This window comes from Quercus robur, chromosome 5 (assembly GCF_932294415.1).
Source record: "Quercus robur chromosome 5, dhQueRobu3.1, whole genome shotgun sequence".
NCBI lineage: Eukaryota > Viridiplantae > Streptophyta > Magnoliopsida > Fagales > Fagaceae > Quercus > Quercus robur.
The window spans coordinates 44,590,269-44,614,786 of NC_065538.1; the positions used below are offsets into that span (position 1 = coordinate 44,590,269).

At 33.1% G+C, this 24,518-nt stretch overlaps 1 protein-coding gene across 1 annotated transcript; it reads right to left on the minus strand.

The window, feature by feature from the left end:
* Positions 1-4,741: 4,741 nt before the first annotated feature.
* On the minus strand, positions 4,742-21,170 carry LOC126726053 (trans-resveratrol di-O-methyltransferase-like). The gene is made up of 2 exons (XM_050431164.1): positions 20,176-21,170; positions 4,742-5,205 (listed from the first exon to the last, which is right to left on the minus strand). The coding sequence occupies exons 1-2, from the start codon at positions 20,950-20,952 to the stop codon at positions 4,903-4,905; spliced, it is 1,080 nt and encodes a 359-aa protein (XP_050287121.1). The 5' UTR covers positions 20,953-21,170; the 3' UTR covers positions 4,742-4,902.
* Between the last annotated feature and the right edge of the window lie 3,348 nt (positions 21,171-24,518).

A 24,518-nucleotide genomic window follows, 5' to 3' on the forward strand; every position in this document is an offset into this window, starting at 1 on the left:
AAATAATATTTAATATTGAAGAAAGAAATATGTGATTGCACATAATTTTCAGAAACAAAGAAACGTAGATTTTCCCATGATTTCCGATAAGGTGGTCCACACCTTAACGGTCACAGTAAGGTGTCCAACTTTTTTTTGACTTTTTTTCTTCTTTTTTTAATTTAGGAACAGCTTCCTAGGAAGAAAAAAAAAATTAAATAAACTGTGAGGCTATTTTATCTCTTTTCCTTCTATTTATCCAATTTTTTTTTTTTTTATTTAGTGCACATTAGTTCAACCTTAACAAACACCACATTATGCTTATTAACATTCCTTTTTTAGTTTTCTGAATAGTTAAAATGTTTTGGGAGTGACTTTGGTGAGGATTTTTCCTTGGGCCACCATTTGGGGGTTTCATTATGAAAAGAAAGTAAGCTCAAATGAAAAATTACCCATATATTAAGTTGGTTTTTTACTTTTAATACTAAATGTTTAGTTTTTTTTTCCTTATAAACTATATAAAAAAATTATGTCTTAAGTGCATGAAAGTAAATTTATACAAACATAATTTTTTATCTTCTCATTTTTCTTCTCTACCAAATAAAAAGTTTTTCCTATCTAAGACTTGAGAAACCCAAACTGATCGTAAAGGAATGAGATAGAAAGGGACAGTGGTGGCTTCAAGAATTTTTCTTAAGGTGTTCCTTAAGAAGCATAATTTTTCTCAATGGGGGCTCTAGGAATTTTTCCCAAATGTATTGTTGTTTAGTTGTTTCACTAATTTGTTTGTCCTTTTTTTTTTTTTGGATAAGTGATTAATTTGTTTGTCTTTTATAAACCATAATTTGTTATATTGTTGTTTCATTAATTATAAAATTATTAATTGTTGTTTAGCCTAACATAATTTAATTTGTTTGTCTTTTATAATGTATTAGTTAATTAAATTATTAATTATTGTTTATTAGTTGCTTTCCCCAATTAATTATTGGTTAATTAATATCCCAAACAAACAAAATTAATTAGTTCAACTAATTACTATGGTTGTTTGATACTTGGAATATCACACTATTACTTAACAAAAAAAAAAAGTCAATAAATTGTGTAGCACAAAAATATATAGGCCGTATAGCTTAAGTCCAAGTCTAAAAAAGAGTGATTCATTACATATTTTATGACCATTAGTTGAACTAATCAACTAGCACACAACCATATTTATTAATTATTAAATGCACACCTGCACTAGCACTAGCACACAGCACACTTGCACTACATGGCCCCATGCCCCCATCCACCCCCCAATTCAATAGACAAGACCCAATGCCTCATGGCCCCCCAATTACAAGACTAGAGCCAATCAATAAAGCCAATTTATTGTATCTCACCAAAAGACACCAACACTAAAAGACAATTAATAATCTCACCAACACCAACACCGGATAAAGCCAAAAACAAGGTAAATATTAATAAAGAGAAACTAAGATGAAGAAAGAGAGAGATTGAGATAAAGAGAGAGAGACTAAGAGACTGAGAAGTCTGAGATGAAGAGAGAGAGACTGAGACAGAGATTAAATACCTTGAGGTTAAGGGAGCAAGGAGGCCTGAGGCTGAGGGGCGATGCCGTCGGGACTCGGGCAGCACATCGAGGTGAGGAAAACCAATCTGATCTCCAATCCGGCAATCCGTTGGTTCTGCCGTTCTGGAGCTCAGTATATTGGGTTTATGGGTTAGGTGTTTTTCTTTAGACATTAGGTTAGGTTTCTTTCTTTCTTTCAAGTGTCGTCCGTTGGTTTCTGGGAATCTGATTTCAGTATATTGGGTTTTGGTTTTTTTTTTTTTTTTTTTTTTTTTGAGAATCCATGGGTTTGGTACTGTAATCTGTTGGGTTTGCTTTACCTTGTTTTTTTCTTTAGATTGGGTTTGCTTTACCGATTGATGTTGGGCTTTTTTCTTGGTGGGCTTGCTCTGTTACAATTTTATTTTATTTTTCATATTTTAGTTCAAAAAAATTTTTTTGGGGTTTTTTTTTTTTTTTTTTCCTGCTTGAAAGTAAAACAAATAATTTTTTTTTTTTTTTTGTTTATTTGAAGGTGTTCCTAATTTTGATTGAGGGTGTTCCTATTTTTTTTAAAGGGTAAACAAATAAAAAAAATTTAATTATTGTATATAAATATTTTTTTTTTTCAATTCAGGGTGTTCTTGGGAACTAGTGGCAGCTTCAGGAATTTTTCCCAGGGTATAATTTTTCTCAATGGGGGCTCCAGGAATTTTTCCCAAATGTATTGTTGTTTAGTTGTCTCATTAATTTGTTTGTCTTTTTTTTTTTTTTTTTGGATAAGTGATTAATATTTGTTTGTCTTTTATAAACCATAATTTGTTATATTGTTGTTTCATTAATTATAAAATTATTAATTGTTGTTTAGCCTAACATAATTTAATTTTTTTGTCTTTTATAATGTATTAGTTAATTAAATTATTAATTATTGTTTATTAGTTGTTTTCCCCAATTAATTATTGGTTAATTAATATCCCAAACAAACAAAATTAATTAGTTCAACTAATTACTATGGTTGTTTGATACTTGAAATATCACACTATTACTTAACAAAAAAAAGAAAAAAAAAAAGTCAATAAATCGTGCAGCACAAAAATATATAGGCCATATAGCTTAAGTCCAAGTCTAAAAAAGAGTGATTCATTACATATTTTATGACCATTAGTTGAACTAATCAACTAGCACACAGCACACAACCATATTTATTAATTATTGGTTGCACACTTGCACTACCCGGCCCCATGCCCCCGTCCACCCCCCAATTCAACAGACAAGCCCCAATGCCCCATGGCCCCCAATCACAAGACTAGAGCCAATCAATAAAGTCAATTTATTATATCTCACCAAAAGACACCAACACCAACACTAAAAGACAATTAATAATCTCACCAACACCAACACCTTACACCAACACCAACACCAAATAATTCAACCAAAAAAACAAAAACAAAAACACCAACACCAACACCAAATAAAGCAAAAAACAAGGTAAATATTAATAAAGAGAAACTGAGATGAAGAGAGAGAGATTGAGACTGAGAGAGAGAAAGACTGAGAGACTGAGAAATCTGAGATGAAGAGAGAGAGACTGAGACAAAGATGAAATACCTTGAGGTTGAGGGAGCAAGGAGGCCTGAGGCTGAGGGGCGGCACCGTCGAGACTCGGGCAGCACGTCGAGGTGAGGAAGACCGATCCGATCTTCAATCTCCTTCTTTGATCTAGCGATCTCCTTCTCCGATCCGACGATTTGTTGGTTCTGGCATTCTGCCATTCTGGAGCTCAGTATATTGGGTTTATGGGTTAGGTTTTTTTCTTTAGACTTTAGGTTAGGTTTCTTTCTTTCTTTCAAGCGCCGTTCGTTGGTTTCTAAGAATCTGATTTCAGTTTTTTTTTTTTTTTTTTTTTTTTTTTTTTTTTGAGAATTCGTGGGTTTGGTATTGTAATCTGTTGGGTTTGCTTTACCTTGTTTTTTTCTTTATATTAGGTTTGCTTTACCGATTGATGTTGGGCTTTTTTCTTGGTGGGCTTACTCTATTACAATTTTATTTTATTTTTCATATTTTAGTTCAAATTTTTTTTTTGGGCTTTTTTTTTTCTTTTTTTTTTTGCTGCTTGAAAGTAGAACAAATAAATTTTTTTTTTTTTGCTTATTTAAGGGTGTTCCTAATTTTGATTGAGGGTGTTCCTATTTTATTTAAAGGGTAAACAAATAAAAAAATTAATTATTATATATAATTTTTTTTTTTCAATTCAGGGTGTTCCTGGGAACACCCTGTGACCAACGTGATGCCACCACTGCTGGGAACACCCTGGGACCAACTTGACGCCGCCACTAGAAAGGGAGGAGAAAGAGCAAGAGTAAGAGGAGACAGAGAGAAGAGAAAGCCTATAAGAAAAGAAGAGATAAGAGAGAGACAATATTTTATAATAAATAATTTATAACAACTTACTATAATTCCTATAAGAATTCACTATAGTATGGTTGTAAAAAATTTTGGGCTTACACACCAAGATAAAAAAAGGATTTTAACATTTTGAGGTTGTAAAGTAGCAATTTGAGAGTTTTATAACCCCCAATACTAATGCCCTTATAACACTTATGGATAAATATATTTTACCAATTTTTTTGTAATTTTTTTTTTGGTATTTATTTTTTTGTAATTGTTAATATGACTTATTGTCTTACATCAAGCATGCCTAACTAATTTGCAAATTTAGCTAAAGCTGTTTATACAAATGACAGTGAACCTTCCTTTTTTTGGGGCTAAAAAATGACACTAAATCTAAAACAACTCACTCATCCATCCCCTCGCCATAAATAGATCCTTTTTTAATGAAGGTCTATTTCAAAGCTTCTTGTACATCTCGGTCAAGCTGCTTGGTCTTATATAGATTTTTGTCATGGAGAGGTGGCCCATTACTGTTGCCATAATTTTTGTCATGGGCATGGGTAGGGTTGTCCAACACATAAGAATTGACTACAGCACTCTTTTCTTGACACAAATTTCATAAGTTTAATTATTGAAGAAAGTTTTACCACCGCATATCCTTGATGCGATGGTTACTTTAAGTATAAATGCTTGTGAGGTGTGAGGGGTAAGGGTCAAGATTCAAATCTCCATAAAAAAGTTTCACACACATATACACTTAGATTATATTATAATCAAATTTCTATCTTAAAAAAATAATAATAATAAAATAAAATAAAATAAAATAAAATAAAATTTATTGAAGAAAGTTTTAAGACTACGCAATTTCAAGATTGACACAACTTCAATTCCCCGGCTGACACTAATCCACATGGCATTCAGGCTTACAGTACATGATTTATTCAATGATCATAAAATCTTATTACAGCACATCATTGCTGCTAAGGATAAACCTCAATAAGGGACCTTAAACCAAATAAGGGTTTTATCTTGTAGTGACTGAAACCAGCCTCCAAGAAGAGCTTTTCCCATTCCTTCTCGCCTCTCTCTCTTCCAGTAACCACAACCATCATCAACATGTCAAAAAAGAGTTTTGTGCTCGTAATTTCATGCTCATCTTTTTTCTCGTCAATCACTATGTCTATGATGATCACCTTTCCCTCCTTTCCTTTGTTTGAAATAGCTTCTCGGCATTTTCTCAGTACCTTCACGCATTCTTCATTACTCAAAGCGTGTAAAACCAACTGCAATTAGTTATTTTCACCATCAGGACAATGAAAACATGATGTAATTTATTTAGGCTAACCATAAATAACACAACCAAGAGTATAATCATTCTCTAAAATTGTGCCCTTCCTCATTGTATTGAAATAGCATATCATCACTTCACCTAAAGTTTGAAATTGACTATCAATTTGTGCATAACCTGAGAGCACATTTATATGAATAAGAAAAGAAATCCACACAAGACAATATTATTTAACATCAATGGCAGTTCCAGGATTTTTTTCCTAAGGGATCAGCAGTGGCGAAGCTAAAAATTTGTCATCGGAGAGCTAGAAAAAATAAAATAATAATTTGTTTTTCTTGTATATATAACTTTCATATTATATACAATAATATAAAATAGTATACAATACTATATTTTACAATAGTCTAAAAAAGTTATTAATAGTTTAAAGATCGATAAGATAACCACGGTTGAATGCATAAACAAATATAATTAAATAAATAATCATACATTTTTTTGTCAAATTAATAATAACTTATTATATTTATACTAGTCGCTAAGCACACACATTGCACGTGCTCAGATGCTCTTCTATTTTTTTGGGTAAAGGTTAATAATTTGTATTTATTATAATTTGGAGATATTTTTTTTTTTAAACAAATAAATAGGATAAACTTAGAGATAAGGAAAAATAAGATGAACCTGAGGGAAAAGAAAACTAAATTTTAGGAGTTCTCTTAGTTTTTATTTTTAAAATTAGGGTGTTTTACTATAAAAATGCTAAATTTTAGGGAATAAAAAGATGAGCATGAGGGGGAAAAATCCTAAATTTTAAGAGTTTCATTTTTGAATTCAAAATAAAATTTGTTATTAAACATTTATGACCTTATTTCTAAGAGAAGTTACCCTTCATTAATGAAAATATTTTTGAACTACATAAAAATCTAGTTCAAAGAAGGGAATCCTCTTATATAGAATATAGATGTAAATAAAAAATAAATAAATATATATATATATATATATATGTAAGGACACGATTTGTAATGACCCGCAACAATGTTGGGTTCGCACGTAAAAAGGCCCAAACAATATCATTTATAGAGCGTGGGTTTGAAAGGCTAGGCCTTGATTACCAGACGGTGGGTTTTTCATGGTGTTCATACGTAATTAAATCGTGTTCGCCCTAGGAGTCTTTCTCCTGGAGGCGGGCTGGAAGGCTCTGGTTTTTGGCCATTTTTCCCAGCCCCTTAGCTGGATTGCTTGCTTTTTCTTTTATATTAGCCTGTGTTCCTTATCCTTCGTCCACGTGTAGGGTCGACCTTTCCAAGACTGATACTTGTCCCATCAGCCCATACCCAAAGTCGTTGGGGGTGGTTGTAAAAGTCGGAAAGCATAGCTCTGTCAGGTGCAGAGTATTGAATGGCAGTAAGGGCGGTTTTCCCTATGTCCTTGGTCGTTATATTATCCAGCGTACCCTCCTTTATTGACCTAGATATTTTAGATGTTTTTCAAACTGTTCCTATACCGCTTTTGACCTTCCCCCTAGGGAGATCCCGGATATGCCGAGGACAGAATCATCCTCGGCTGGCCCCAAGACTATTTGGGCTTTTATTACCTATCCTCGGCTCTAACCTTCCTTGGCCCGAGCCTTGGGCCCTAATGAATAAATGGGCCAGGGTCACAAATTATTGGGCCCCACAATAGCCCCTCAAAATCGTGCTGTCCGACCTTTTGGTTGGAGAGGAGGGTTTTGGTAATGCCAAGCCTTTATTACGGTTCGTTTAACTCGATCCTTCATTAATGTTGGTGTCTCTTCATCTATCCAGGAAACATACTGGGCTACGAGACATTCTTTTAAATTCATTCACAATGAGTTCCTGCTGTTTGCTTATCCAAAACGCGCCTTTAATGATTTCCCTTTACGAGACCATTCAAATTCGACGGTTATTGACGGTGTGGGGAAGTGGAACGGGTATATTCTCGTTTTACAGATTTTCTTGGAAATCTGGACAGATTAAATACCTTCCGTTTTGCCCTTCATATAAGAAGAAAAGCAAGAGGTTATTTTTCTTGTACAGAGACCATTTTTAATCCTTCTGAAATCTGAAACACTTAGCCTCCTCCAGAGTTTACTCTATCCGCTACTTACACCCTAAATTGTGTTACGTTCGAGATAGGAGTAAGTAATGCAGGAACCACACCCTCCCTAGAAATACCATGTCCTTATGAAGCTCAAAATGGCTCGATCAGGGCAAGGATGGCAGAGGCTCAAGATCCTTCTTAACCTCCTTTCAGCCAAAATCCGAAGCAGGGGCTCGTCGTGTCAAACTTTTGGCGCGGATGAGCCGGGGTCACCCATTATCAGTACCAGCCACTCTCTTACGAGCATATCTAACATGGCACCAGCGTGTTAGGAGTCAGGACTGACGCAGGGACAAAGTATCCCTGCTTCTTCCTCTCTTCCTTCACTGGTGCCTCCTTTTGCCTCTCTTTCTTCTTCTTTCCACCACCAGATCATCCTGGTACTTTTCCTTCTTCCTCTTCTTCTCCTCCCCCACCAAGGAAGGTCCTCCTCTCAATATGGACGTCAACGGGGCAGAGTTTGGAAAGACTTGGGAGCAGAGCCTGAAAGGATTTCTGGCTGTTCGTTTGTTGTTGTTTTTTTTTATTATTATTGTTTTTGTAACTCATTTTCTGTATAGGCTTGTTTAAGCCCTTCTTTGTACACTATAATATCCCTTGATATTAATAAAAATTATCATTGCTTTATTTCGTATGTTCTATCTCTTCTTTTTTGGAATGGATGTGTCGTAAATAGACGCGCTACTTTGCGACTTCTCTTTGATATCTATACTTTGAACGATGCTTAAGGCAAAAATCCCAGTTACTAAAAAGATCTTGCTCTGTGCTTATTGAAACTATCCGACTTAATAATATTGAATCGAACAAATGATACTTAAGGCTGAAATGCTTACTAAGAAGAAAAGGAAAAGATATTATGATGAACTTATCAGAGTTGTTTAGCACAATAATGCCGACCTGAGAAAACAACACTTACCCCAAAATAGCCGGGATGAGAACTGAATGCTCGGTGCAGTGCAGGAGGTGATCATCCGAAGACATATAACCCAAGAATGAATCAACCCCTACAGGTTGCTGAGTAATAAGGTGTTTCGCCATCTTCCTAATAACTTTCATAGCTTTAACCTCTTCTGGTATTTGACATGAGGGTTGAGCAACTTAGAATTTTTATTAAGTAGCCGACCTTTCCACAGGTTTGAGTCCGAGGACCATGCAATACCTTGGTTCTGTCCAAAACTTGATTTTGATAAGTAGTTGGTTTCCCCATAGGTTTGAGTCCAAGAACCATACAATACCTTGGTTCTGTCCAAAACTTGATTTTGATAAGTAGTTGGTTTCCCCATAGGTTTGAGTCCGAGGACCATGCAATACCTTGGTTCTGTCCAAAACTTGATTTTGATAAGTAGTTGGTTTCCCCATAGGTTTGAGTCCGAGGACCATACAATACATTGGTTCTGTCCAAAACTTGATTTTGATAAGTAGTTGGTTTCCCCATAGGTTGAGTCTGAGGACCATGCAATACCTTGGTTCTGTCTAAAACTTGATTTTGATAAGTAGTTGGTTTCCCCATAGGTTTGAGTCCGAGGACCATGCAATACCTTAGTTCTGTCCAAAACTTGATTTTGATAAGTAGTTGGTTTCCCCATAGGTTTGAGTCCGAGGACCATGCAATACCTTGGTTCTGTCCAAAACTTGATTTTGATAAGTAGTTGGTTTCCCCATAGGTTTGAGTCCGAGGACCATGCAATACCTTGGTTCTGTCCAAAACTTGATTTTGATAAGTAGTTGGGGGAATTAACCCCTCGGCTATGGTATGAGACCTTGGTTTTAGGGGAATTAGCTCCTCGGCCAAGCCCCTAGAATCATCCGTGCGGCTGACGTTACGAAGCGTAGCCCCTAGTAAAGAAACATGGCCCCTAGTGGAACTTTACACTAGAACACTACAACCGGCTGTTAGAAATGACAAGGGAACTGTCTCGACCTACCGCCTATGCCAACACACAAGTCTTTCCCACAGACGGCGCCAATTGTAAGGACACGATTTGTAACGACCCACAACAGTGTTGGGTTCACACGTAAAAAGACCCAAACAATATCATTTATAGAGCGTGGGTTTGAAAGGCTAGGCCTTGATCACCAGACGATGGGTTTTTCATGGTGTTCATACGTAATTAAATTGTGTTCGCCCTAGGAGTCTTTCTCCTGGAGGCGGGCTGGGAGGTTTTGGTTTTTGGCCATTTTTCCCAGCCCCTTAGCTGAATTGCTTGCTTTTCCTTTTATATTAGCCTGTGTTCCTTATCCTTCGTCCACGTGTAGGGTCGACCTTTCCAAGACTGATACTTGTCCCATCAGCCCATACCCAAAGTCGTTGGGGGTGGTTGTAAAAGTCGGAAAGCATAGCTCTGTCAGATGCAGAGTGTTGAATGGCAGTAAGGGCGGTTTTCCCTATGTCCTTGGTCGTTATATTATCCAGCGTACCCTCCTTTATTAACCTAGATATTTTAGATGTTTTCCAAACTGTTCCTATACCGCTTTTGACCTTCCCCCTAGGGAGATCCCGGATATGCCGAGGACAGAATCATCCTCGGCTGGCCCCAAGACTATTTGGGCTTTTATTACCTATCCTCGGCTCTAACCTTCCTCGGCCCGAGCCTTGGGCCCTAATGAATAAATGGGCCAGGGTCACAAATTATTGGGCCCCACAATATATATATATATATATATATATATATATATATATTTATAAAGAAGAATAGTAACATGGCTAGTAGTAGGATTAAGAGTCTGAGACTAATTGCGAAACTAAGAAAAAATAATAATAATCGATGTAAGGTTATGCTTTTGAAGTGTATGACTTTTTAATTATACACATGGTCACTTTCTTAGAATTGGAGCAAGTACTAAAAGACTTCTTAGACTTGGAAATCTATAGAGTATTTATCAAACAGAGAGAAAAAGTAAGAAAACATAGAAGGGAGAAAGAGAAATCAAGATCGAGAATGAGAAAAGAATCACATATACAAATTTGTAGGTTGTAATGGTAGTGTAATTTTTTGCTGATAAAGAGAAAAAGTGCAGGGAAAAACAACTTCATTTCGTTGTCAATGGCAAAGTATGCCAGAGTCCAAGAGAGAATTTTTTTTTTTTTTTTAAATGAAGAAGCAAAAATTTAAAACATATTTTTCTTTCTTATAAAATTAAATATTTTAAAAATAGTGCTAGTGACACAATACTTTCACAAAAATTTTACAACAAAATCTACATGGCAAGTTGTTAAAGGTAGGTAAAAAAGTGATGTATAAGCCAAAAAAAAAAAAAAAAAAGTGATGTCAGTTGTGGGTCTAGATAAAACAAGTTATAACTTGCCACTTAACTTTATAGCAGAATTATTATTAAAGTAGCATTAAGATAATCATATTCAAGCTTATTTTACCTAGGTATAAACAAAATATAGGGTCAAAGTGTTTAAATTTTTAATTTGGGGGGTTAAAATAAAAAATTTATATAAATATATATATATATATATATATATATATATATATATAATTTGGCCAAGTCAGGGGTTCATTTGAACCCCATTGCTTGCATGTAACGCCACCCTACTTAACATGGTTTGACCAATTACACGTGTATACACATGAGAAAGACAACTGTTAGGACATATGTTATTTGATGTTAGAAATATATGTCAATTTAGAATTGCCTAATCTTTTGATAAAACGCACTTTACTTGTAATTGGGTAGATCTAGGATGTGTTTAATATTTCAAGGAACAAGATTTCAAGTTCAAGTATTAAAGCCATGCAAGTCTGTCCAAAAAACAAGTGAAGAAGTGCTGGATTTTAAAGTTCGACAGCTAGCATCTATCGAGGTTTAAAAAGCTATTGAAGCCCGAAACTCGACAGCTAGCTTGATAGATTCTTGTTGAGGTCTAAAAAGTTATAACACTGTACCAAGGCCCAGAATGGCACAGTAAGCTAAACTTCATGGAAAAAACAATAAAAGGCTTGAGCTCATAACAAGGAAAAAAGGGATGGTAGGCCCAAATCCATTCAAAAAGATTTAAGCCCAAGACCCACGAAGGGAGGGGTCTTCGAAACGAAGGGAAGAAAGGAAGAAGCCCAACTCACCAAAATTAGAAAATCAAAAGGGAGTCCAGTAATAAGAACTGGGCCAGGATACCCAGGGACTGCCAGCAGCTCAGAGTCCTCGGGACATGCAGCAAAACTAGGATGAGATTAAGATAGCTCAAAAGAAGTATCCAGAAATACAAGGAACGAAGAACATATACATCCTTATTTGTCACCCAATGATGCAGAAAGGAATCAGAGAGCTTGGGGACTAACAATTCATGAACAAAGGGCCGGTACCTCAAGGAACCCAAAAAGAAGAACCACGAAGGGAAGTAGTAGAGAAAATTTTCAACCTGGCAGAGATGGAATCAGCTCACTCAGGAAAAATGACAAAAGGAAAGGTAGCCAAAAAGTTGAATTTGAAAAGGTGGGGTGTAGAAGCCTTGAAGGAAGAAAGATTAGAGGTCAGTTCTCTAGGAACACCCCATAACGGAAAGTCAGCAAGAGGCTTTTGGGGAAAAAGTACCAAAAGAAGAAAACTACAAGAAACAAGTAAGGGACCAGCCACCAAAGTTGCTGGCACAACATGGGCTCTAGTACCCAGGGAAGCAAATTAGGGGAATCAGTGGTACTTCGAAACCCTAGGCTGATACTATAAAAGGGGAAGCATCCAACAGTGAAGGGGCATTCAGTAACAGTGAATCAGAATAGAATCGTTGAGAAAACTCTGTCAAAAACTCAAAGAAAGTAGTAAAAAAAAGAGAAATATCGCCCGATATTCTAAAAACAGCCACTATAGAACATATTTGGATTCAAAGGAATTCAAACTTTGCAAGTCTTAGAGGCTTGGAAAGCCATCTAAGTTTATAATTTTTGAATTTATTTGGACCTTGTAACACGTCTTAGTGAGCACATTGTAATTCACAATTAAGAAAAGTAATGAAATATCTCACATAATTTTAAGGATCCCTAGCATTTATTTTGCGTCTTTCTTCATTACATTTTTCCTTTACTGTTTCTTGCTATTCCATACATATATATTTCTTGTTTGCTAGTATGTATGTATTGTAAGATTCTTGCTTTGTACACCACTTGGTTTGTAATCAGCTCATTTAGCTACGGTGAACCAAGCCCAGTCCCTTGAAACAACAACTAAAAGGCCCAAGGTCCTTACTTCTACTTGGGCCTGGACATTGTCCGAAAAAAGAGCCTCACAATACCTTATCTGTCGAGATTTATGAAATTCAGTTTTTCAGAACTGATTTTACTCCAATCCGTGAGTATATGTTTAGAATTTCTTTTCTCACAACCCTAAACATATATAAGGATTATTTTAAGGGCCGTCAAAGGTTGTGCAAGTGTAAAGCAAAGTTGTGTTCATGCAAATTGTGACTAGAGACAAAATTTGCCCCAGTTCATCTTTCTCTTGAAAAAGCTACTGTGTTTGTACACCTTAGGGTTTTTTGATCAAGGAGCTTCGTGATCTTCATCATGTGATGAACTGAAGAACTTTGCAGCCAACATTTTTCTCAAGTTAGTGATTAAGTCGCATACTAGGATCCGCGCATCTATTGGTTAGTCACGTACTAGGAGTCGTGCATTAAAAATGAGAGATTGTCACTGCAGAACAAGTCCAATTGGGTATTGGGTAAGGGTTCAACTGTAGGTTGGTATAAGGTACTGTGATTCATTTACTCGTAACTGCTTGTTTTGATAATAGTGAATTCTCGGGAGTGGTGACCTTAAAATCACCCGGTGAGGTTTTTGCCGTGTAGGTTTTCCCCATTCATAGACAAATCACTGTGTCAATTTAATTTCCGCTGCACTTTAGTTAATTGGTGATTTTTTTGTGCTACCACGTATTTTACATGTTAATTAAATTAATTAATTAACTTGGCTAAATCAATTGGATAATTTATCACAATGAGTCAATACATTCTTGGCCTATCAACAACTAAAGTTGTGAATCAAACTCATAAACTCTTATAAATAACACTTACACAAACCTCATAAACATAAACTAAGAAAGAAGGGAAACTCAGTAAGGCTAGATATCATTCAAGTTTAACAAAGCCCTTGAGAATTAAGGAATTGAGCTTGGAATTCACCAGAAATTTGAGAAATTTTCATACAAGTATTTTATTTCAGTATGATGAAACCAATCTAGAATAGTACATATTTATTAAAGCCTTTTTGGGTTTCTAACATACTTCTTTAAAAATGAAAATTATAAAAATACACTGCAATTTTCTATGATTTAGCTTAAAATCCAAATTACCCATATAAAATACATTAAAATGAAATAACTAAATTTAGCTTAGGGTCAATAATAAGTGTGTGTTTAGCATTGACTTAAAAAGTCAGTTTTTTTTACTATTCAACTTATTTGTACTACTATTTATAGATCTCATTGCACTTTTTGATACTATTCATGGGTCACACTATATATTTTAACTACATTTTAGTTTTATCTACAGTACTTTCAGCAAAAAGTTTTTAGTTTCAATTAAATAAGTTATTCTCAAACTTAAAATATTATTGAATTATACGCCCCTTTGACATGACTTTTGATTGTACAGTTTATCTAGAAATTCCGGGGACATTTGCTCTACATCATAAACATAAATCAAAGCCCAAACAAACATAAACTAAGCATGTGTTTGGATAAGAATGAAAAATTAAAATTATTTTACTATTAAACTTATTTTTGCTACAATATGGATCTCATTGCATTTTTTGGTACTATTTATGGGCCTCACTATACTATTTCAACTAAATTTTACATTTATCTACAACACTTTCAGCAATAAATTTTCAATTTCAGCAAAATAAGCGATATCCAAACAGACTCACTCACAAATCTAACAAACACAACTACTCCTAAAACCCAAATACACCCAACACCTCCCTTGCACTCACATAATAAGCTAACTCACTATCTCGCACATGCGGCTATCCTTTAACTCCAAAAACACTATCACATTGATTCACACCTCTCCTCACACAAGAGGACTATTTTGGGAGATCTCCCACCTAGGATTATTCCACCAAATCCTTTGCAAGAAAACTTATTTATGAAGCTCTTATTTTATTCCTTCATGGATAAGGAATATTCGCTTTTTCAATAAAGATAAGAATTTCTTCCAAACAACGGGAAATTATTTTCTTTCATCTGGAAAAAAAAAATAACAACAACAACAAGTAAAATAAATTGTTTCCTTCTACACTAAGAAAAATTAGAAATCTAAAACAATTTCCAACAGATGACCGCCTTATATGATAAAACCAGTGTATAGTAGTAAATTTTGTTGGAATCTTTTTATAAAAACTAGCCTCTGAGCACGCGCTCACGCGCGTGCTCAGAGACTCTTCTATTTTTTGGGTAAGGGTTAATTTGGAGCATTTATTATAATTTGATATTACTACATTTTCTAATCACAAAAAAAACCTAGGGGTGTGATGAGTGTCATGTATGGAGAAATAATTTTCCAATCACAATAATTTTTCATCACAAAAAAATCTAAGGGTGTGATTGGAAAATTACGTGCGTGCTTAGAGGCTAGTATTTTTTGTGTTGTTGATCTTTTAAAAAAAAAAGTTAAAAAGAGTTTAAATTTCAAATATATCAACAACATCAATGACCTTTAAAACTGAGAAAAGAATACGTAACATTTTTTTATGGAGTAGTAAATTAATACTTATGGAAAAAAATTTAAATTGAATTTGACTTAGAATTATACAAATGATAAATATAGTTTCTGTTACAAATGAAATTTTTTTACAACAATTTCTTAGATAACAACCCCTTTCTGTGAGGTTTAAATCATATAATAACCCTTGTAAAGTCTCTCATCCGAACTTATCTAATATTCCATTCCAATGACTCCTCAATGCAATCAAAAAAACGTATGCGTACGTGAACCTGAGAGAGATAAAAGAATTAGGGTTAAAGCAAGTATTTTTTTTTTAAAAAAAAAAATTTTAAAAAAAAAAAAAAAAAAAAAAAAAAAAAAAAAAAGGGAGTTAACTCCCCACTAAATAGTCAACATTTACAAAAAAAATTTAAAAAAAAAAAAAAAAAAAAAACCTTCAAACTACCCACGATTGAATGAAAATAATTACCCCTCCCATAAAATAAGGAAAAACTATCCCATGTTAAAAAAAAAAAAAAAAAAAAAAAAAAATTTGTCCGATACTATCCCACGTTTCTTTTTTAAACTATTACATTATCATTTTTTTTTTAATTTATAACTATTATATTATCAATTGGATTTGGATAAACACGCAAAAGCTTCTAATTGAAAAAGGAATCCTATTCTCTTCAAAAAAAAAAAAATCCTATCTATTTTTTCAAATTGTGATGAAAGAAAAATTATGATAATAAATCTATAATTTTTTTTTTTTTAAAAAAAGCCTCATTGTACACGCAAAGCGCATGTGATGAGGCTAGTATTATTAAAGATAATAGCATAAGTTTGTTAGAGTTTGTGTTTGATTTAAATTTTGATGAGAATATTTTTCCTGAAAATCCTATTAAAATTGTTCAGAATAAAGATAAAGATTCTTTAGAATATAACTCTATCATGGACTCTTTAAAATCTTATCACCACATCATCAACTATTTAAATAAATAACTAATGGAGATCTAAAAAGAAAAAAAAAAAAAAAAAAAAAAAAGAGTTAACGTGATACATAAAAAAAGAAAAAAAAAGTAGAACTCAAGGTTGCTACATACCTAAATAAAAAAATTTAATGCCAAAAACATATACAATGATGGTAAAAAAAAAAAAAAAAAAAAAACTTAAAAAGAAACAAAATACGAAGAAGGAATGGAAATTTGTGAAACATAAAAAAGAAAGGAGAGAGTTAAACAAAAAAAAAAAAAAAAAAAAAAAGTAACCCAGAACGTACCAGAATATATGGTTGCTTTTTATTTTCTTTTTCCTTGTTTTCAAAGTTGGGTACTTTTGAAGTTTGAATGTTGAAACTTGAAACCAACTGCTGGGATTATGGTAACTATTTTTATTTCAATTCAAAATATTTAAATAAAATGTAAACAAAGGCTACTAAAGGAATTAAGGGAAGCCATATTGTTTAACTGTTCACAAATGATTTTGAATGCTTCTTTTGTTGCATAAAGCAGTCCTGTATTTAGATCACAATACCTATAACATAAAATTACAATTCATTAAAAAGTACAGTGGTAGAGTATGTGAAGGAATCATTCATTTCAAAATTACATTTAAAAAAAAGAAAAAAAAAAGAATTAACATGATACACATAACAAAGAAAAAAAAAGAGTAGAACTCAAAGAAAGTCAATCATAAACAAAAGAAAACAAAACAAAAAAGAACTTGCAAAAAATTGAACCTGAAAATTTGTTGGAGCCTTTGACAATAAATGTCTTTAATCTAAAGAAAAAGAAAGGAGGATGTAGAGCTAAATTAAATATCTTCAATATAAAGAAGAATGAGAGATAGAAAGTGAGATAGAAACTGCAAAACGTACGTGAGTTTGTGGTTTTAAAGTGTAGAAGTTTTAGTTTACATATATATCCCCGGTAGTTGAAAACTTGTAAGTGGGTATGATGAGGGTATCCTAGGCATGAAAAATGTGGAATCCAAACAGGGAAAGCCCCTTAAATAGTAGTATAGATTACAATGTTTTTATTAAATGTTGATTTAAGTGATTTAATAGAAATCAATTTTTTTCTCAAATGCTATAAATTATATGTTGATCTTTCCTTATTAAACAACTTGAAATTCTGATATTGTGAAGGAAAAGATTATGGTTGAAAACACAACCAGCATATATAAAGGTATATAGTCGTTGATTTCATTTCAATGAGGCCTTATATGTATGTTACTAGCAGAGTTGTGCAAAAAAAAACCACTTGATCCACCAACTGACCCAACCCAATTTATGTGAGTCTATTACTAAGTGCCCGTTTGTTTCAGCTTTTAGGGGCTGAAACACGCGTTTGTTTAAAAGCTTGATAGAAATTACCGTTTGGTGAAGCAGGAACGCAACTTTTATATAAAAGTTGCGTTTTGGACAAAGACATAAACACGCAAGACAATTATGGACCTCTGGAGGTCCATAAACAAAAAGTCGAATGCGCGTTTGAATGGTATCCGCTGGGCTCTGCCAAAAAATACCAAATTACCCTTGATAAATGGCTTCAGTTCTCACGTGGTCCTCATTCCTCTCATCTCATCTCTCTGCTCTGCCCTCTCAATAACAAATTTCCAAATCCAAACACAAAAAAATCTATAACAAATTCCTAAATCAGCTAAGAAAAAAAAAAAATCAATCCCTTGCATGGGTGTTACAGACGATATGCTAAGAGATAAAGGAAAAAAAAAATAGAGGAAGAATGACTGAAGGAGAGCTCTGTGAGTCTATGGAATGTTCTGGGAAAAACAAAGAGCAGAAAAGAGTAAAGGAAAAAAAAAGAAAAGAGTAAGGGTATATTTTTAGTAAAGGGAGAAAGGAAGTGTTAAAAAAAAAAAAAAAAAAAAAAAAAAAAGGAAGAGAGGAAGAAGGAGAGCTGGAATGTTCTAAGTTTGGAGGAAGTGGTAGGTTGCAAAAGAGGAAAGAAGTAAAAAAAGAAAAGTGTAAGGGTACATGTGTGTGGAGGAGAAAAAAAAAGGGAAAAAAAGGAAAAAAGAAAAAGAAAAACAAATGCGGTACGTGTGTGAAGGATAAAAAAAGAGGGAAAAAAAAGGAAAAAGAAAAAGAAAAAAGGGAAATGGTATCACAATATTTTCACAATAAATTTTAAGTGGTAGGTTATTATTAGCTAATATTGGTGAGAAAAAAATAATTTTAATAATACGTTCAAATTAAAATCAGTATAAATTTTTATCACAATATTTTCACAATACTTTTACAATAAATCTTAGGTGGTAGGTTATTATTAGTTAATATTGGTGAGAAAAAAATAATTTTTTTAGAAAGAAAAAAAAATAATTTTAATAGCACGTTAAAATTAAAATCAGTATCAATTTTTATCACAATATTTTCACAATACTTTCACAATAAATCTTAAGTGGTAGGTTATAATTAGCTAAAATTGGTGAGAAAAAAATAATTTTTTTAGAAAGACAAAAATTGATTTAAGTATGAACCAAACTCACATCCAAAAAAAAAAAAGTATGAAATAAACTCCCTTATATATACATTGTCCTTTTTGGGAATTTATCCCTCAAACTGTCACTTTTATAAATACTAGTCAAACACTCAGCTTTTTTAAAAGGAAATTTTTAACGGCTTTTACCAAACACTCAATTTTTTGAAAATGCACTTTTTCATTATGCACTTTTTGAAAACTCCACTTTTTCATTATGCACTTTTACAAAAAACTAAACCAAACTCACCCTAAGACAAGTCGGGTTGGGTAGGTTAAATAAATAATTTAGCAAATTGGATTGAATAACGGGCTGAAACATTTCTAACCCACCACAACCCAACCCGCTAACCTATTCTTACTCAACTTTTTTATAATATATACACAACGTTTTTATATTATAAAATTCTACCTCATGTACACACCTATTTTGTTTCTCTCATCTCTTTCTCTCTCATTTTATGTTTTTCATATTCACATTTCTCTTCCCTAATAAACTGCAACTGTTCTCTCTAAGATTTTATTACTATTCTTACTCTATGTACATGTCTAATTTAAGATTTTGATATGCTTTTATTTTTAGTGTAATAAAATCTCAGTCATTCTAAAAATAATGAATTATTTGTGATTATTTTTAATAAAAATTACAATTTTTTCTGTCATTTTTTTTTATTTAAATTTGATGGGGAAAATATTATCCAATTTAATTGAAATAATTTCATTTTGCTAATTGCATTTTTCAACCCACCGAGTTGAAATTGTTAAGACTTTCAACCGATCCATCGGGTTTGTAGATTAGTGGGTCGGTGGCAGGTTGAAATTTTCTCAACCCGCTATTGATGGGTTGGTTAAAAATATTGCCCTCCACCTACCCAATCCAACCCACGCACACCCCTAGTTACTAGTATGGTTTTAATAATTGATTTGCAATAATAAGCAACATAAATTAGTTGTTTATGGTAATAGTTAATTATCATCAAAATAATTTAAAGGCTCTTTTGACCATAAGCTTCCATACATACAGACCACCATGAATGGCTAAAATAAGGATGTACAAAAACAAAGAATGAACAGAGGAAAAATGACGTAGTTTTATCTTGTCACCTTTACAAGCATCAACAAATTTCTTTAACGTTTGCATGGTTCTTTCTTCTTCATGTTTAAAAAAAAAAAAAAAAATATATATATATATATATATATATATATATCCCCTTTAAACTATTTCTGAGTAAAAAAAAGGTACTATTAAGAACTTCCTATCTTAAAAACAGTTTAGGCTTGTAAGGATAATCAATAAGGTGGCTAGGGATAATGTGTAGAAATTATTTGTTTACTACATCAGATAAATCTGTAGACAACACTTATCATCTCAAAAGAGCGACTTAGTCTGTGCATCAACTCAACCACCTAAAAAATTCTTAGAATTGACAGTAAATTGTTTATCATGTTATGAGATGCACTTTAATCACCAACAAGGTAATATCTCCTAATTTATTTTTGTTTTGTGGTGAAATCTAATTTCCATAAAATATTATTTAAATGATAAGTTTGAAAATTATGAAATTTAATTAATTTGTGCTCTTAGGAACAAAAAATTTTATATAGCCCATGAAAGGCATATGTAGATCAAGCTCCATAAAGACACCAGCCAAATTTTGAGATAGAAAGAATGGTGGTGGAAGGATTAAATAATGCATACCTTAAGTAGAATGGCGTCTGCCGAAGGGATAGACTGAAACATATCACCTCCAACAAAGTTCAAGTTCAAACTATCTTGCAAATTAGCAACGACATGTGGAAGCTCTAAAACAGTGCATTTCAAGTGAGGGAAAGCCTCAGAAATGATTCTAGCGCATGTTCCAGTGCCACCCCCAACATCAACCAGTGTATCCAACCCCTCAAAAACTGGCTTGCAGTCTTTTACAACCAAGTTCATCATTCCAGAATCACTGGCCATTGCCTTATTGAAAAGATCATTAAAGTCGGGGTTTTGATCAGCATAGTCCCATAAGCTCATCCCATGTGCACTCTCAAATGGTGTGACTTTGTCCCCTCGAAACCAACTCTCCAAGAAGTGCCATGGAGAAACAAAAACTGGGTCAAGCATTGCCAGAAGAAATGGCGACAAGTTGGTGACATTATCTTTGAGGAGGATCCTAGATGAAGGTGTGAGATCATATGCTTCTTCTTCTTCTTCTTCTTGATTCATATGAACTCTTGTTGTAACAAAGAAACCAGAGTGCACAAGTAAGCGCATGAGCCGGTGCACAAAACCAGCTTTTGTGGGATGAATTTGAAGCGCTGAAACCAACTCAGGTAGAGTAATAGGTTTCCCATGATTGTGGATTATGTCTGGTATGCCAAGCTGAAGGGCACATTTAAGTGACATGGAACCTATGAAGTTAAATATATGTTTATACAGATGAGATTGAGCTTGAAACAACTCACTTGTACCGGAACCATGAACTAGATCCATAATTTTGCAGCTGCCTTAGCTCCTGATGAACTTGTCCTAGTAATACAATTCAAAGCAAGAACTAATAAATAACATTAACATTAAAGAAAGAAAAAAAATGCGATTGCACATAAACTCTCAGACACCAAGGAAAGTAGATTTTCCCATGAGTTTAGAAAAGGCGAGTAATAATCCACACTTATTAAAATTCTACCACTGGGATAGACTTTTAACTTGTATTTTTCGAATGGGCCAATTTAATGAAAGTTCACTCATTTCTGACTTTCAGTAAGTACAGGCTTTTCTAGTGTGGTGTTCATTTTTTCGTGGCTTGACTGGGGGCGGCGTTACTAATACTTCGTTCAAACCAGACTTGATAAAAAATATAAATATTTTATGTATAAAATATTATTTTATTAGTTTAACTTACTTTTAAATATTTTTTTGCACAACTTGCATCCCCTGACTTTAGATTAGTTCAGTCTAATTAAAACTTAACAACACAAATCAGCCAATTCCAAAACCAATTAATAACATAAATCTTAGATATCTCTCTCATGAATCTCTTTTCTCTATCTGACTATTGGTATCTCTAATTTTGAAAGTAAATAATGAGTGTTTGTGAGCTATAAGTGTATTTCTTTTTATTATAAATTTATATATTATTTGTTTGAATGCGAGTCTAATATTGATTGTATGCTTTATTTATTTATTTTTGTTCTTTGTGTGAATGTGTGGGTATATAGTATAAATATAGGCATTGCTACAATCAAGCCAATCGGTGTGCGGATGTGCTAGTTAGGATGAGCACTAATCAAGAGTTTGAATTTATTTCTTTTGATTGTCCGCATGTGGACATTAGGAATATTTTAGATGAGGACTCTGCTAGGCTGTATGTAAACAAAGTATGCTCTGTAACTGATGGTTTTATTTAGCTTTGGATGAATTTCGTATTTTAACCCAAAAAAAAAGTATAAATATAATATAACTTTATGTAATTTAATAATTGAGAAATGATATGTCTATAACATTTTTACAACAAATTCTAAGTAGTAGGTTGTTACTGGTTGTTATTGTTAGGGCAAAAAAGTAATCTTAGTTTTAGTTTCAAATTTGAACCAATAACAACTAACCACATGAGATTTGTTGCAAAAATGTTGTAGACGTAGCATCTCTCTTAATAATTAGGAAATATAGAAGGTTTGTTACATGTGTGGGTGTATTTTTATCATTTTATAATAAAATTTTGTTATAAATAAAGTTAGTGATTAAAAAAGTAGGAAAGTTAGTGTATTATTTATATATGTATGGATGAGTGTGGCTCTTTGAGTCTATAATTAATACAGTGCACATGTGTTGAGTTTTGTCATTCAATTTAAAATATTTTTATAAAAACATTGACAAATAGATAATGACAAATGCATAAAAATCAAAATGGTATACAAACTTTACAAAATAAAATGGTTACACCTACCCACATTGACAATTGATAAAGAGTATTTTGGCCAAGAATTTTTCTAACTCATTTTACCCTTTGGGTTTGAATTGCCTGTCGATCTCCTATGGATCAACAAGTACTAGATCCCCTTCGGGATCATGACAATGCGACATTGGCCCCAAGCCATCACTCACGGTCATCGTCTGGTAGGAAAGTACTAATCGGGTAGGCACAATATCGACGATCAATTACACTTAGTCTTACACTATTTGTGTGTTCTGCATTCATGCATTCTTGTAAGGGAAGAACTTGCACACCATGTCCAAAGATCTTTCTACATATTCATGTTCTCCAAATATGGGAAGTAAAGCCCTAAGATCTCGAAACATTAACTTTGTATCTTCCTTACAAAGGAAGATTCTACGTTTATGGAATCTTGGTCTGCCTTGTACCACCATATAAGCACCAAACCTTTTTTTTTTTCCAAAGTACGTGCAATTTCCTAACTCTTACACTTTTGAGTTACTAGAGAATGATCTTTGACTAACTTAACCTTCAAAGGGTTTTTGGCCACCGGTACTCTTTGCAGGTTCTTTGTCTTTTGTTCTTCATGTACCCTAAATCACCGCAAGTGTGGACAATCAACTCATTGATGATTTTGTGCATTATCAACAATAGATAATGGAAACTTATATTAATATCAAAATATGAAAACTTGTAGAAGGAAATAATAAAATATCGTATATTTGTGTGAATTTTTTTTTTTTTTTTTTTTTGTCTGTAGCTCGATATTCAAGTTCTTTTCTTATTAAATTTTGTTTAATTTAAGTTTTTTAATGATCCCATGAAAAGAAATCCTGAAGCCACTACTCTTCCATAGTAGTTTTTCACAATGGGCACTCAAAAAAGAGGTGCTCCCAAACACAACTAGTATTAACAATTTTAAATTTAATTTTATTAGCTCATACTTTCAATTGTATTTGCAAGACTTATGTGGAGCCAAGCTATCTGTAGACTTAGGATCTCATTAAGGGTTCATTTGTGTTTGGTTGGGGATGGAAAAGTAGGAGGATATAAAATATTTTAATTTTTCTCGTTTGGGTTTAGTTGGGAGATAGAAAAGTGGAAAGATGGAAATTTTAATTAATATAAATTTACTCTCTTGCCCCTATTAGATTAAAAAAAAAAAATTACTCCAATAATAAATTATATTTTTATTAAAAAATTGTGCATGAATGGGCACTTTATTAAAAAAATAGAAATAAAAAAGAGTCTAAGTACCCAAAACAGATGAAGGAAAAAAAAAAAAAAAAAACCATTGAAAAAAATGAGGGAAACAGGAAAAAAAAAATTAAGGAATTAAAAAGAAAATCAAACAAGAAAAAGGACAAAAACACGGACGAAAAGAATATATAAATATAAGAATTCAACTATTCAAATGAAGTTAGCGAACATTGCACGCTGGAAAAAAAATAAAAGAGAGAGAGAGAGAGAGAAGAACCATTGCACAATATAAGACATTTTGGTCCAAATCACGCACCAGTTTTCTATGCAGTTTTCTCTTCATTTTTGGGAGATTATGGGTGTGTTTGAATGTCGTTTATTTTGCTGAAAACTGAAAACAATAAAATAATAATAATAAAAAATTACTGTTCACGCGTGGGTTACTGTTCATTTGCTTTAATATACTGTTCATGTCCCATGAACAATGCAAGAGGTGTTGGTAAAAAAAAACAAAAACAAAAACAAAAACGCAGAAACGCAAGACGCATCAGCCCAATCCAAATGTATACTACATTTTGGTGGGCTAGAAAAAAAACATTTAAACTCCACCAGTTTTCCTCCCAATTTTCTTTTCTAACCAAAAACTCAAAAATACCAATTTTACTCTCTCTCTCTCTCTCTCTCTCTCTCTCTCTCTCTCTCTCTCTCTCTCTCTTCAACAAAACAGCCTTAACATCAGGGAGCACGCAATTGAATTATTTCTATTTGAATCTTATTTGTACAACTATGTAGAAAACTACTTCCAAAAGTTCCATGTTTAGCAGCTAGGCATATTCGACATGATCAACAGCCATGGGCCCATGGGCCATGCGCAGCAAATCATCCTCCCAGAGTCATTATAAATAGCCCACAAAAACAAAAAGCT

Coding starts and splice junctions, on each gene's coding strand:
- LOC126726053 (XM_050431164.1), bottom strand. CDS start 20,952: ATGGATCTAGTTCATGGTTCCGGTACAAGTGAGTTGTTTCAAGCTCAA. Junction 5,206..20,175: donor CAGACGCCATTCTACTTAAG/GTATGCATTATT, acceptor AACTAATTGCAG/TTGGTTTTACACGCTTTGAG.